General features: G+C 41.7%; 3 protein-coding genes across 4 annotated transcripts; 1 reads left to right on the forward strand and 2 right to left on the reverse strand.

Moving 5' to 3' along the window:
• The first annotated feature begins 54 nt into the window (after window positions 1–54).
• Window positions 55–1,011, forward strand: Fadd (fas-associated death domain protein). The gene has a single exon (XM_064700758.1). The coding sequence runs from the start codon at window positions 194–196 to the stop codon at window positions 884–886; it is 693 nt and encodes a 230-aa protein (XP_064556828.1). The 5' UTR covers window positions 55–193; the 3' UTR covers window positions 887–1,011.
• On the reverse strand, window positions 1,000–3,977 carry eIF4E1 (eukaryotic translation initiation factor 4E1). Of its 2 annotated transcripts, none has more exons than XM_064700755.1 (5): window positions 3,820–3,977; window positions 1,803–2,203; window positions 1,646–1,745; window positions 1,482–1,569; window positions 1,000–1,410 (listed from the first exon to the last, which is right to left on the reverse strand). In XM_064700755.1, the coding sequence occupies exons 1-5, from the start codon at window positions 3,841–3,843 to the stop codon at window positions 1,247–1,249; spliced, it is 777 nt and encodes a 258-aa protein (XP_064556825.1). In that variant the 5' UTR covers window positions 3,844–3,977; the 3' UTR covers window positions 1,000–1,246. The 2 variants fall into 2 exon arrangements, with proteins under 2 accessions (XP_064556825.1, XP_064556824.1); XM_064700754.1 differs by lacking the exon at window positions 3,820–3,977 and adding an exon at window positions 2,295–3,140.
• Window positions 3,978–4,287: 310 nt separating this feature from the next.
• LOC135441228 (transmembrane protein 70 homolog, mitochondrial) lies at window positions 4,288–5,138 on the reverse strand. The gene is made up of 2 exons (XM_064700757.1): window positions 4,571–5,138; window positions 4,288–4,512 (listed from the first exon to the last, which is right to left on the reverse strand). The coding sequence occupies exons 1-2, from the start codon at window positions 5,069–5,071 to the stop codon at window positions 4,315–4,317; spliced, it is 699 nt and encodes a 232-aa protein (XP_064556827.1). The 5' UTR covers window positions 5,072–5,138; the 3' UTR covers window positions 4,288–4,314.
• Between the last annotated feature and the right edge of the window lie 9,073 nt (window positions 5,139–14,211).

Here is a 14,211-nt window from a genome sequence, read left to right on the forward strand (position 1 = left end):
AAGGGCTGCGACAACACTGAAGTGTGGCTGCATCTTTCAATTGTGCAAATACTTGCTAACAATCGATTAAAATTCGAACTGACTCTTATCGCTTTTAATTTGGTCACCCCTAAAATCGATATGTTAAGACTACCCTAAACAAGTTTTACCAAAAGCTTATTATTTTAATATTGTTGTATTTTATTACTGCACGATGGCGATGACGATGGGAGTCCACTGGGGCTACGATATGCTGAAGCAAATGGCCCTTGAAGGTGCCAGCAACTCAGACTTGGAAGAGCTAAAGGACATTTTTTCCATCGAAATTGGATCAGCTAGGAAAAGGGATCTCATCAAGACAATAGAAGACCTAATAGATTATCTGGAACGCAGTGATCAAATTAGCGAAGAAAATGTTGAACCTCTCCGAAATCTAAACATAAAAAATCCGCAGCTGCAGGAGGCGGTAGACAGTTACCAAAGAACTGAGACAGCCAAAGTACCCATCAATTACTACCAGGAGCAACGACTGGCTGAGGAGCTTCAACAGCAGTTGCACATAGCTCCGCAGCGTGCAGCCCAGCCGGTGGCAGCTCCGCAGAACTATGTGACTGTGGCGCAATTTACGGATGCGAAGCGAGCTGCGATTTTTAAAAGAATATCTCAAGAGTTGGGTCGTTCTTGGCGTGATTTGGGCCGCAAGTTGCGCATTGGTGAAGGCGCAATGGACGAGATAGAGCTGCGTTATCCGCAAGATCTCAAATCGCGCATTCTGCGATTGCTTCAGATGTTCGAGGAGGACGAGTGCAATGATCCTCGGCTGCTGCTAGTGCAGCTCAGCCGGGCACTCGCCGACTGCGGCAGAAATGACTTGCGACGCCGGGTGGAAGAAATTATGTCCCACTAGCTTCAAACAAATGTGATTCCAATACCTTTAATATGTTGCATGTATCCAATACGAAGCGCACGCCATTCATCTGCATTATGCAAATCAAAATTTCATTTATAAATAAAACATCGTTTTTAACCTTAGTTTTTCTTTATTTTCGCATATTCCATTACTAAAAAGCGGTGCGTCTGATAATACGCGCCACTCTCTGATAACAAGGGGGGTTTATTCTCGTTAATATTCTCTTTTGCCTGTTGGGTTGGGTTGGTTTACTTTACGTTGCTACGATTGGATTGACTATAATAGCCAGTAATAAGAGGCAACGCAAAATAGCTAATAAAAAACTGTTGCAAAATTTGGAGAGCATATCTCGAAAATTTACAAATTATAGATCGATTTGACACTCGAGCCCTGCTTGACCATGGTGTCCTTGTGCAGCTGGTATTGAAGCAAATTTTGGCGCCCCAAGCGTAGAGCATCGCGCAGCTTGTGTCCAATTTCTAAAGCGGCCTCCTCGTTGTTGCCATTGGCAGTCCAGATGGCTGCAAGCAAACATAATAGAAGAGAATATAAATTGGATGTGTGAAATAAAGTATTTGTAAGGATCTCTTACATATCTTGTTGCTCTTGCCGCGAATATTGACGACAGCGCCGCAAATCTGATCGGAGTGATCGAATGCCTCGCCAATCAAGCAAAGCAGCTAAAACGGAATAGAAAACGAATTGATCAAATACATATGTCTAAAATAAACATCTGTCGGCCCTTTCGTTACTTACCACATCGAGCCACAAGTTGTCCAAATCGTTCTTAGAGCTTTTGTTCAGTGTGATCACCCAGCGACCACCCTGCTTATTGGCAGCATCCTCCCACATGGGGCTAAGGTAAACACATAATTATTGATTGTTGAAAGTATTTAACGTGGGCTGCATTTACCGTATGCCCTTCTTGAAGAGTGAATAATCGCTACCCAATTTGATCTCAGATGGCGGCTTGATGTGATTGTACAGACTCCAAAAGTCCTCGACTGTGTCAAAGCTGGTAATTTCGTTTTGCATGTCCTCCCACGATTTGGTGCGATCGTTCTCCAAATACCACAGTGTCCATGTGTTTTGCAGCGGGTGTTTAAACAAATGTTCGGTGCGCACAGCACCATCATCCGACTGCTGGGACTCGGCGGCGACCTTTGGCTCCTCCTTGTTTCCAGCTACCTCGGGAGCAGCAACAGCAGCATCATCAGCAGCAACAGTGGCAGTCGGTGTTGGCTCCGGGCGACCCGGTGCCACTGTGTTTGCAATAGCGTTCGCCTGCTCGTTGCCGGCAGGGACAGCGCTGCTCTGTTAACATTTAAAAAAAAAAAGAAATAAAATGAAAGAAAATATTAGCTATTGAAAAGAATTCATTGGCAATTTAACGTTTGACGTTTACTTTGAACATGGTCTTGGGATTGGCAAAATTCTTCATTCTGTGAAAGTCGCTCTGCATGTTGAGGCCGAACGAGTGTCTCGAGGCTTTCGCCGCTGTTGCTGATGGGAGGGAGAGCTTGAGCTTTCACGTTGTACTCGCGAGTCGGAGACGGCGAGACGCTGATTCACTTGACGCGATCGCTTGTCGTTGCTGCGTATAGGTTTATGTGTGTGCGTGCGTGTATAAGTATATGTGCGTGCGTGAAGCTTTTCTTTTGTACGTTATGTATGTATATGTATATAGATATATATATATATATATGTTAATAACGGGCCGGGTGGAATAATTGCTTATTGCAGTATTTTTGATTTTTGACTCTTCTGCTGCCGTCGTTCAGCCAGTGAAGCTGAGCTGCTTACAAACAGATTTTGTGGATTCTGGAGATTTTGTGGATGTCATTGACACTACACTGACTCACTTTGCACTTATGTGTGTCTTTTGCGGAAAAAGAGAACTTGTTCAACTCGTTATGTGCAATTCGCGGCCGCTTTTTACTTTCGATGTGTGCACAATTACAATGTATATATATATTTTTTTTTAATAATAATACACGAAATAACTTTTTCGGGACTGAAAATGGAAGTACAAATTCCGAAATGAATGTGATGTTTGCACGCTAAAATTTACGACTACACAACAACACACACATCTGTCTGAATACACACAGTTTGCCTGGATCTTGGGATTTTGTCACTGTCAATTTTCGAACTTTGTGTCAAATGAGAAAAACAGAAAATATGTTTCATTTAGATAAAATTCGTGTCCAAGTTTCAATAGGTGCCGCGAATTACTGAAAGCCAACGAGCTAAACTGAACTGTTCATCTGGGGTTAGCTGCAATGAAAGTACGCGACGAGTCGCAGTCGCCATGGCAAAAACTTAACCGTTGTTTCTTTGGCTGGCTGCTGCTGACGCTTTATTGCTCATTGCAGTAATTTACTTTTCTGTCTCTCCTGCTTCACCTACTTTTTATGCTGCACACATGCACATGTACATACACATATATACATATACAAATATGTATATTTATGTATATAAAAACGGAGGCGAACGCGAACTAGGCGTGTGTGCGCGAGCAATCTGCGAATTCCAGCGACCGAGCGACACCACAAAAAGAATGACAGCGACAGAGGCAAACGTGCGGCGTGCTTTGAAAGAGCAAACGAAAGACAACCGCATATGCAAATGGAGAGAGCAGCTTCGTAACGTAGCGTGAGAAAAATTTACGTAGGCGACAGCGTGCAGATAACAATTAAGTTCACTTCATTACGTTAATGGCAAACAACAAATGTGTGGATGTGCATCTACTTTAACTAATTGAAAAATGTAAATCGGAAAACTAGCGATGACTTGCCACGCCAGCTGCACTCACATACTGTGTATTCATACCCCTTGCTGCCCGCTCCCCTCTTGTGCAACAGCCCTGTTTATCGACGACCCTGCCACGGCTGAAACCATGCGGCACACTTTTGCTATATTGTTCTTACCTTTTCGTTCTCTGACACTACCATGATGTCAACGAGAGTTTATTTTATAAAATACCGTATACGCACTCGATTTGCGTATTGAAACTCCCGGTAATTAGCTGTTAAACGTTAAATAATTGCGTCTGGACAACTTTGTAAGTTCAATACAGCGTGACCGAATCTAAGGCGGTTTGTAAGTATTTTTGGTCTTTTTGGTATATACTTTACATATTTATAAGTAATTTTGCCATTATCGCTGCTGGTCACACTCTTATTGTACGTACTTCAAATCGATAGCATAATGTGTACGTCGATAAAACTTCGTCTATAATTGTATTCTGAGTTAACATTCTGTTAAGTTTTTGGCCACTGATGCCGGTTATTGCTCTGCTATTGTGAATAGGGGCTGAAGTCTCAAAAGCTTCAAGGTAGCCTAATGTGATTTGTAACAAATATTCATAATACACATATATAATAACTATTAAAAGATCAACTATAACCCGTAAATGTATTTCGTTATTTCTGTTTCTGCTCCGTTTCTGACTTCAAATTCAATTTAAAGTCTATAGGCTTATCATAGCCCATAATGCGTACATAGTGCTCGGGATCATCAAACAGAGCTGGGTCAACGAAAAGTGGACGGTTTTTCACCAGAAACGAGGTAAACATACCGGGAACCTCGGGCACGGTAACATCGCTGGGTCGAAACGTTGTCTATAGAAAACCAAATTAAATCAACAACTATTGTAAGTCCAACTAATAAACCACCTACTTTGATCTTTAACAATATAAGGGATATCGTCGTGGCGGTGTATTCCTCCGTAACGGGATTGTAGTGCAGCTCAGTGACATATTTTTTCGTTATGAAGTGGAGCAGTAAAGGCGTCACAAAAGTAAAGAAGCCCCCAATGGTGCATAGGAAAACTGCCATTCCGGTTCCTCCGATTTTCATGCCCTGTTCCAGAAGAATGGGCTGTGCTGCCAATCCAGCCAAACTAGTGGTCAATGAAAAAAACTTCACGATCTTCATGCGCGGCGCCAGTGTTCCGTAATAGATGCGCTTTAGATTGCCGGCGTCGGAATCCTTACCAGCAGTTTGTGTTGCCAACCATCTGTGCTGCTGTTGTTTTTGTTGTAGCTGTGGGCTGTGCAATGCTGTTCTCGACCAGGCAGCATGTCCGCAGCTGGACTGCACATGCACGTGGCGGCTTATGTTCGACATCACCAGCGCAAATTGTCTTCTGCATGGCAATGCAGAGCGTATTGAAAACATTTTATATAAGTTTTAATTAAAAATAAATAGTTTAAAGTGGTTTTGGTGCCAGGCCTTATTGTTATTGAATAACATAACACACTTTGAAATCAGCTGGCCCTGTTAACGCAATTTTGACTCTGTTAATTAACAGACTGAAATTTGCGCCTATTTGAAAGACATGAAGTTGGCTGCGTGCGTGCCGATGCTGCCAGATTGGTGAGTACAATTAAAGAGGTGAGTGCGAAAATTTTAAATTAGCAGCTAAGATATTTAATTTCTTTAATGGGGCTCTAGTTAAAATAAAATATGATAAGAGACAACTCCTTCGATTATTGCGCACATTTTGATGAAGCAAGGACAACAACGACAACTATAACAAGGATTGCCAATGCCAGTAGTATTATAATTGATACCAAAAACGTGCATAACTCGAATTTTGGTGGACCAGAGGAATCTCGGAAGCTGCTTATATATATATATTATATTGTGAATATTATGGTTGTGAACTCATAATCTGTTTAAGTCGAGTACAAAATGTTCTGTGTGTAGCTGTTGTACTTGTTGTACTTGATTAACAATCAATTTTGTGTCGTTTGGGAGGGGGGGGGGGGAGGGGGGTGTGGGGTTGATATGCTGCTGTAATGTGCATGTTATGGAAACCAAAGCGCGCACACAAAATGCACAAAATGCGCATGTAAATTCGCATTAATATGCTCGAATTAATGGCAATCGACAGCTGGGCGAAGGGCATATCAATGGGCGTGGCTACGTATATATGTACATATGTATCTATATCTATCTTTAGGTGGCGCATGCAATTTGTCGTTGTTCGGTAAAACCGCCGCTCGACCGCATTTTTTAATTTATTTCGATTTAATTGTTTAAATGAAATTGCATAACGAGCTTCTGGTTACATGCCACAATTTTGCCATATTTTTTCTATAATTTTTTTATAGTTTTCGTTTTTTGTTTTTGGTTCATTGAATTGATGCCACACACACTGTGGCATTGTTGCATGCCCATAAGCTGCAATCGATGTCAAGTGCTGCGGCTCGAAAGCGAGTTGAAATCTCGTTTTAATGCAACCGACGCCCGATTTCATTTGGCTGCGCTCAGGCGTAACTAATCAACAATTTTCAAAGTGACCAAAAATCACATTTGAGCTGGATTTTGATTTTAACCTACCCCCGCCCCCGCGCCCGCCCCCACGCCCACCCATCTATTGCCGAGTCGGTCAACTGGTTTACTGACATGTTCAACCGCCCCCGGCCCCCGGCCGCCCTCCCCTCTGCCCGCGATGGCAATCCTTTTGTTGGCCGTGCCTTTTGTTGTCATTTCATTATTGTTATTTCATGCATCATATTCATTTGCCGTCGTCAGCGTTGCAGCCCCCCCCCCCCCCCCCTCTTAGTAAGTTGTTGCTGCCGCTTGCCAATTGTTTGGTCAAAAATTTCACATGCAGACGAGCCAAAATAATTCATAGCAAAAAAGTAGCACTGATATTTGAATCTATGAGGAGCGAATGCTGGAGTTGGGGTCGTGCACTTAACTTAGGCAGCGACGCAGCCAGGGGGCGTGGCAGTGACATCGCATATTGCACACTCAAATTCGTTCGTGATGTCAATTTATTTTTATGCCTGAATAACGGCTCCCTTCTGGCAGCTGCATAAATACATACGCATCTAGACAAATACATATGTGTGTGTATGTTTTATATATTTGTTATATTAATTGCATTATTTACTTAAAAATTAATACAAATTATGCTTAGCTATAAATGTCAGCTGTCATCGCAGCTGAGCATTAAAAACTGCTCAACGAACAAAACTGACTCAATGTGAATATAACTCAAGCGCCCCCTTTTAGCAGCCACTCACTTTGCACTCAAATTCTGCAAAGCTTTGAGCTGTAATATGCCCCACAACGGTGAGCTGCAACGTGCTACACGCTGTTTGGTGTTGCGGCTGGTTAAGGGGCACAACGAACTCTTATACGCAACATTGTGCTGCCTGCTCTGTGTATCCTGTTTGATGCAACACGTCGGCTATCCTTTGGCATAGATTTTATGCGAGTTGCTGTTCGTGTTGGGCCGCAACTTGAGTGCAACTCAATTGCTGACTCGACAAATGCCGAACGAATGTCTTAATTGGGGTAAGTTGTCCAAGTCGAGTGCGTAAAAAAGTAATCCCTTTATGGACTGCAGAGTGAAGGACTTTGTCAGCACTCAAACATTAACTCAAACGCAATTTAACAGCTCAAACGCAATGTTAATGTAATTACAATTAACATTCTAATGAGTTTCAAACGAAGCAATTCGCTGCAAAAGATGTAGGTGAAGGCGCATAGGGACAGCCTGTTAAATTCACACGAGTCCAGAATCGCGCTCTTTTGTAATTGGAGAATTTGCATGCAGTAGGAGGATCGTCGGCCCCAGCTCGACGTGCAATAAATCATTTAAAATTCACTTTAACACGCGCCCAACAACCAGCACATCCTGCCCAGGCAGACAGACAGATAGACAGATAGACAGAGAGAGAGAGAGAGAAAGGGAGAGAGAGAACTAGAATCAACGACGCATGCAGTTTCCATAGCAAGTCTAAGGGGTGCAGCATCTGAGAAGAGAAGATAGGCGGAGGGGGGGGGGGGGTTGGAGTTGTTTGGTGAAATGCTAAACTAAATGCTGGAATAATTACAGACTCAAACTATGCGCATATTCAAAATAAAGCAAAAAGAATGTGGCAAGCACACAAGCCGAGGTCCAGGAACATGCACATGGGGAATACAAATAATACAAATTTTGAGAGACGCTCTCACAGGTGGTAAACACCAAATTCAAACATAGTTTGGTATGTAGGCAAATACAGTGAACGCTCTGCTAGCGACATCATCTCTTATAGTGAAAGATTCTCTTTAACAGTAGTGTAATTTTACAATTAACATAAATAGAACATGTAAAGATTTAAAAATATATCAATGCTTGGGTTTCCTTGTTCTTTCATCTTTTTATTTTCCTTCATCTTACTCATCACTACAAAACTACTGGAGTTATATGTGTCCGTTATATTGAGTTTTTACCGTGCTCGGTATGTATGTACGTGTTGGTGCCTATGAAAATATGCTTTTTCATTGTCAAACATTCGAATTCCGTGTGTTTTTTTTCCTCTACTATTTTTGCAGCATTATTCATTTGCGCGCTAACTGATTGCTATTAAAATCTTTCGTTAAGTTATGTTTCGGTTTCGTTGCATTCTACAAATTGGTAGTTCATTTTGAGCACATTTTCGCTCGGCTGGGTAGTAAATTGGTTTATAATTTATACGCTCTTTCGAGTGTGCAACCAGCCAAGCCATAATTCTAAACGTTTAATAAAGACAAATGTGCAGCAAGTGGGTCAATTTAAGGGGCACACAACTTTTGAAATATAGTTGCCTAACTACAGTGTCTATATTTAATTTAGATTGCAGAACATTGCGCACAACGTTGCCCGAACTTATTTTCAAAGTAATATATATAATTTGTAAGTTCTTATACGCATCTAAAGTTTAGCTAGCGCAATACCAAAAGCAGAGATCAGTCGTTTCTTTCGTTAAGTTATCAGTTTGTCGTTTAGTTATCGTTGAGCACGAAAGTTGTCATCGATATATCGAAACAGACAATTGAAATTGCGGTGGCTTTTAAATGAGCATATAATTAATTTTGCCTAGCTTTACAAACTTTGTACAAAAATAGAAATAAATAAATATATTTTAAATAATAAACAGCCATAACTCACTTTGTTCAGCATTCCAGTAGAGTGCTGTACTCAATTTTTTATTTTCTATTACCAACTTAGGCGCCTGGTAACTCTTTGGCATAAGTTTCGCCGTTTGTACTAAAATAATTACTGACAAAGCCTTAAATATTAAATTACACACTTATTTATTTTTGCCTGCCAGGCAACGGCAAAGCAGCCAAGAGTCTGGCAGAGGGAGTGGCAGTGGGAGGGGGACGGGGTGAGGGGGTGAGGGGGTGAGGTGGCATAGCTGCAATGATGAGAAGCTGCAACTACTCTGGTCTCACTTGTCCGCACTTCCTGTGGCGCTGCGTCGCCAGCTACAATGTCCTTGTCCATGTCTTTGGCTGGCTATTCAAATACCTTTACGTTCGGCAGGCACTGCCTCTGCACTTTGCCAGTGCCACACTCGGGTGTTTACTTTGTGGTATATTTTGAGGCTGCAAGTTGCAACTTTTACATTTGCAAGCTGTGGATGCGGCTGTGGATGTGGATGTGGCTGTGGCTTTGTGATGTGCCTGTTGGCTGTCGGGAAATGTGCTTAGATGCTTGGCTTAATCTAATGCAAATGAAATGACTGCAAGCGGGCGGCTCTATGCCAGTTCCATGCAGCAAGCACATCGATTTGAACGCGCCTTAAAGTGTCCTTTCATTATCCAAGAAACTTAAATTTCAATCAATTCGCAACGCAGCTAACGTTGCACCAAGCAGGGGCTAGTTGTGTGCCTGTCCAGATGCGTGTGCATGTCTTTGTTTCTGCACCAGCACGCAGCACGCAGCACGGACTTCGACTTCAAGCTGTCTGCCAGCATTTAAATCAAAATTAAGCCCCCGAAAATAAGCTGATATGGCCGAGAGCTGCGCTCGGCTGGGGGCACCCGTTGTACTCTTTGGCAGCTGCAACAGTCAAGTGTCTAAAGTCAATGGCTGTGCTCCGGCTGCCGGCTGCTGGCTGCTAGCCTGTTGTTCTTCTTCTTCTTGCCAAACGTTGCGTATACGTAACGTGCTGTTTGTTTGCTTATACAGTGGCTGTGTGTGTGTGTGTGTGTGTGGCGATTTAATAAAAATAGATGAGTGAAGTGGCATTAGAGTCAGCGTGTATCTATACACACACACACACACACACTCTCTCACACACGGACTTCATTGGCTTTGTGCCTTTGGCTCACTTCAAGCGTTACAAATTCAACTTTAAGCGTTTTGACGCTAAGTAGTTGATGGCTGCAACAGCTTCAAGCAGACCCCCCCCTCCCCCCCTCGACCGGCACCCTGCTGCCATTGGCAACCGCATTTGAGTGCACTGCCACATTATTTCTTTAGAATATATCAAAAGTTATAGTTAAAGAGTTGCGTGTTTGGAGAGCAGACACACATATTCTAAGATATAAATACAGGCGCACACACACATCTATATATATATATATATATGTATGTATATTTATTTATAGCGACCACCCGGCTTCGCAGCGCATTTCCTTCCGGCACTTTGACTGCCCCGACTGCTTGATTCTTGTCTGCACGCTTCAATGCGAGAGCAACAGCGAGGGGGGGGGGGGGCTGCATCCCTTGTCCCCACTGACATACACGCATCCTTGAAGCGAAATTGAAGTGTTTGTGCTGAGCGCACAAGTGGCCAAAATGTGCATGAAAATGGCTTAGAGCAGCATGAAAATTCTGACAGGACGGCAGCGCGTTTTACCAATGTCGATGAGCTTCGCGTGCGACAGCAACAGGACAAACGCCAACCACGCTTATGATGACAATGGAAATGGCAATGATAATGGCAAGCATTCAGGGGAGCAGGGCAGCAGGGCAACAGGGGCATGAAAATGCGAATGCGGATGCGGATGATGTTACGCATCCTTCGTTTGACTTTAATATTGCATTATACTCATAGAGTTGTGCATATTTTGAGTTTCATATTAAAAAAGAAAAACAGTTTCCAGACAATAGCTCGCCCCACCGATAACCAGCAGATGGGCAACTGGCACAAGGACAACAAAGGCAGCAGCAGCAGCAACAACAACAACAGCAGCAAAAACAAACTCAACAACTTGTTAACAAGTTAAAGTATGTTTATTAGATTCCAAGAAAACAATCAATTTTAATACTTAAGCATAGTTTTGTAATTAATATTTGGTTGGGCAAAGGAAGCTTTATACTTATTAGCTGCAGCCATAAAATCAGTAATAATTGTTGGCATTGTCTTAGACTCATATGATTTTGTATTTCCAGACATTTGCCTACCTTTTGTGATTCGATTGACGTGCCACACGGCGTATGCGTAACCACAGTAATATGCACTTAATCCGCATCCGTAATGCTTCTCTCCATTTACCCCTTACCCTCGGTTTAATTAGATGATTTATGCAGCTGCAGCTGCTCCCCTGTTTCGATCGATTGCAGTTGTCCCTGGCAACCAGATGCCAATTAGCTGCTGCTTTGCCACTTGTTCGGCTTTAAATCTCAGCTACTTAGCTTGCGGTTAAATCTTGGCAAAGTGCGCTCGGTTTGGCGAAATTCATAAACGAACTTTATTCATTAGCTGGCGATGCGAACGTTTGCCACAAGTCCAACAAACATCAACATCAAAACATCAACAGAACTTCTGCGACTCGACTCGACTCGACCCGACTCGAAGGCGAAATAAGTTTTTCGCAGCTCGCTCCGCGAGTTGTTATGAAATTTAAGCAGGTTGTCATAAAAATGTTCGCACCCAAATCGCATTACAAGAAACACCCGGCAAAACGAGTAAAAGTGCTCTAGCCGAGCATGTCCGACTAGAAGATACTCTCTGCAGTGGGGCAAAGTAAAGGGCCTTCAATTGTGAGTATATACCAGACGGCATTTCTATATTTTTTTAACTTATTTAATTCACTTTTATGAGGAAGGCAAGAAGATGCCCCTTAAAACCTCTCTAGCTCTTTAAATATTCGAGGCTTGCTTATCTAAAGAGGGAGAAGAACGCAAGTGGAACGGATGGCAGGATAAACGGTCACATAACTAGATCAATTAATCTTATGGTATCGGTTCCTTTTATATATAACTACATAGCTAATATACCCTTTTTAACCATTTTCCATGGGTAAGGGGTATAAAAACCCATAGCGAATGCATCGAACAACCAATTGCACAGCAAAGTTGGGCGCGAAATCCACTGTGGTTGCAACTTTTGCTCTTTCCGGTGTTAAATAATGGCGCTGGCAAAGGGGGCGGAGGGGGGAGGGAGGGAGGGCTGCAGCTGCTGCTGTAAATAGTTGTTGTTGGCCACAAGTTTTTGGCTGGCTCAATTGACACCTTTGCCATGTGAGTGAAGTGGTCTTTAACGTGGCCTAAACGCAGCCTGCCTAGATCTTAATTTGTGTAGCCAGTTGTGGGACTGGGAGCTTGGCATTCGGCTCTTGTTATTGCCAGGTGCTCAGAAACTTTGCACAGCAATTGAAGCGGATGACGGAGGACATTGTTTTTGCAGCGACAAAAACTAAACGTGCCCAATGCGAAATTCCTCAAAATGCAAAAAAAAACAGAAAAAGAGAAAACTTTTCTTTAAGTTGTGCAAGTTCTTTTAATTTTAATTAAACGGATGAGCAGCAATTAGCGAAATAAATCCGACAATTTTGCAAATGAGCCGCCAGGGCAACGCTTTGGGGCCAACTGGGCGTGGCAAGTGGCAAGTGGCAAGTGAATTTGTCGAAACTTTATCCGAAATGCGGGCCAACAAGCAAAACAGCAAAATTGAGTTGACAAAAAAATATGTTTTTGCCGTAGATTTTAGAAGTTGAACAACAAACAACTCGCATAGCTAAGTAAATGCACCAAACTGAGCCCGGCGCAATAGAGCACACTTCAATTCAAGTTGAACAGCCCAACAACAGGCCAACAATCCAACAATCCAACAATCCAAGCAGCCCAACAGTTTTTCCCAGCTTTTCAGCACTTTTCGCAGCTCAGCTGCGTTCTTGCAATGCCTCCTGCAGTTGGCTTTGTTGCGGCTTTGCCATTGCCAACATCCAGTTGCTCCTCCACTTTTTTTTATGACACTTTATATTCGTTTTTGGCTTTAATTGGGAGGCGCTTACTTGCATTTTCGTTGTCACTTTTGGATTTGCTCACACCCACAGCTCAGCAAATGGATTGCATTCCATTTTCCCTTTACTTCTTCTGTACTTTTGCATTTAATTACGAAACTTTTTTAATTAAATTATTGTGAAGCACATCTGTGTCAAGTAGTGGTTTTTTCGGTTCTCGTATGAATTAACATAATGTAAAATGTATTGAAATGTCTTAGCTACGGCGCGTGAAGAACCTTACCCCGGGGTGAATCCCACTCGAGCAGCTGCTTATTATTGCGAATATGATGTAATCGTACGTTCCCAATAAGCACAACAACCACTGCAAATTAATTTTAGCTTTTCGGAAGTTTGTAACGTTCTAAAATATCATGTGGAATTCTTTATATTAAAATGTATATATATTCTGTCTGTAGAGATCAAATTTGTACTCAATTCTACTGATTCGTACGAATTCTAAATAATACAACTTTCAAATACTCCAAAACTTTCGCGATATTCAAAAATAAATATCATCAAAAACGACACCGATTTTGGTAGAAAATGTGATGAACCTTTGCTTTTTTGTCGATATGCGTCAAAATTTAAATTTTCATTTTTTTAAAGCCAATCGATAGTACTGATCTTAACGAAGCCATACATTTTTAATTTATTCAAAAAAAAGCATCAAAAAAGTTTAGATTTTCGAGCATTCAAACATTTTAAAAATCGATGGGTTAAAAAAAGTGGTTGACCAGAAACCGATTCCTTTGTAAAGTCAACCTTTTTTGATCATTTTTTGGAATATCTCGGCCAAATAATGTACGATTTGGTAATTTTATACCATTTTGGAATCGTAAGGATCAGTACTATCGATTGGCATCAAAAAAATAAAAATCTAAATTTTGACCCAAATCAACAAAATGGCAAGGGGTTACATCACGTTTTTTCTTAAATTCGGGGTCGGTTCGAAAATCAGAACTTTTTTGATGATTTTTATTGAATATCTCAGGTAATTATTGTCAGATTTTAAAATGTTATACCTTTTTGAATTCGTAGGGATCCCTACTATCAATCTGCATTCAAACATTTTAAAAATCGATGGGTTAAAAAAAGTGGTTGACCAGAAACCGATTCGTTTGTAAAGTCAACCTTTTTTGCTGATTTTTTGGAATATCTCGGCCAAATAATGTACGATTTGGTAATTTTATACCATTTTGGAATCGTAAGGATCAGTACTATCGATTGGCATCAAAAAAATAAAAATCTAAATTTTGACTTAAATCAGCAAAATGGCAAGGGGTTACATCACGTTTTTTCTTAAATTCGGGGTCGGT

This window comes from Drosophila montana, unplaced genomic scaffold (genome assembly GCF_035044405.1).
Source record: "Drosophila montana isolate Dmon_TW-CO22-7 unplaced genomic scaffold, ASM3504440v1 contig_1875_1, whole genome shotgun sequence".
NCBI classification, from domain to species: Eukaryota; Metazoa; Arthropoda; class Insecta; order Diptera; family Drosophilidae; genus Drosophila; species Drosophila montana.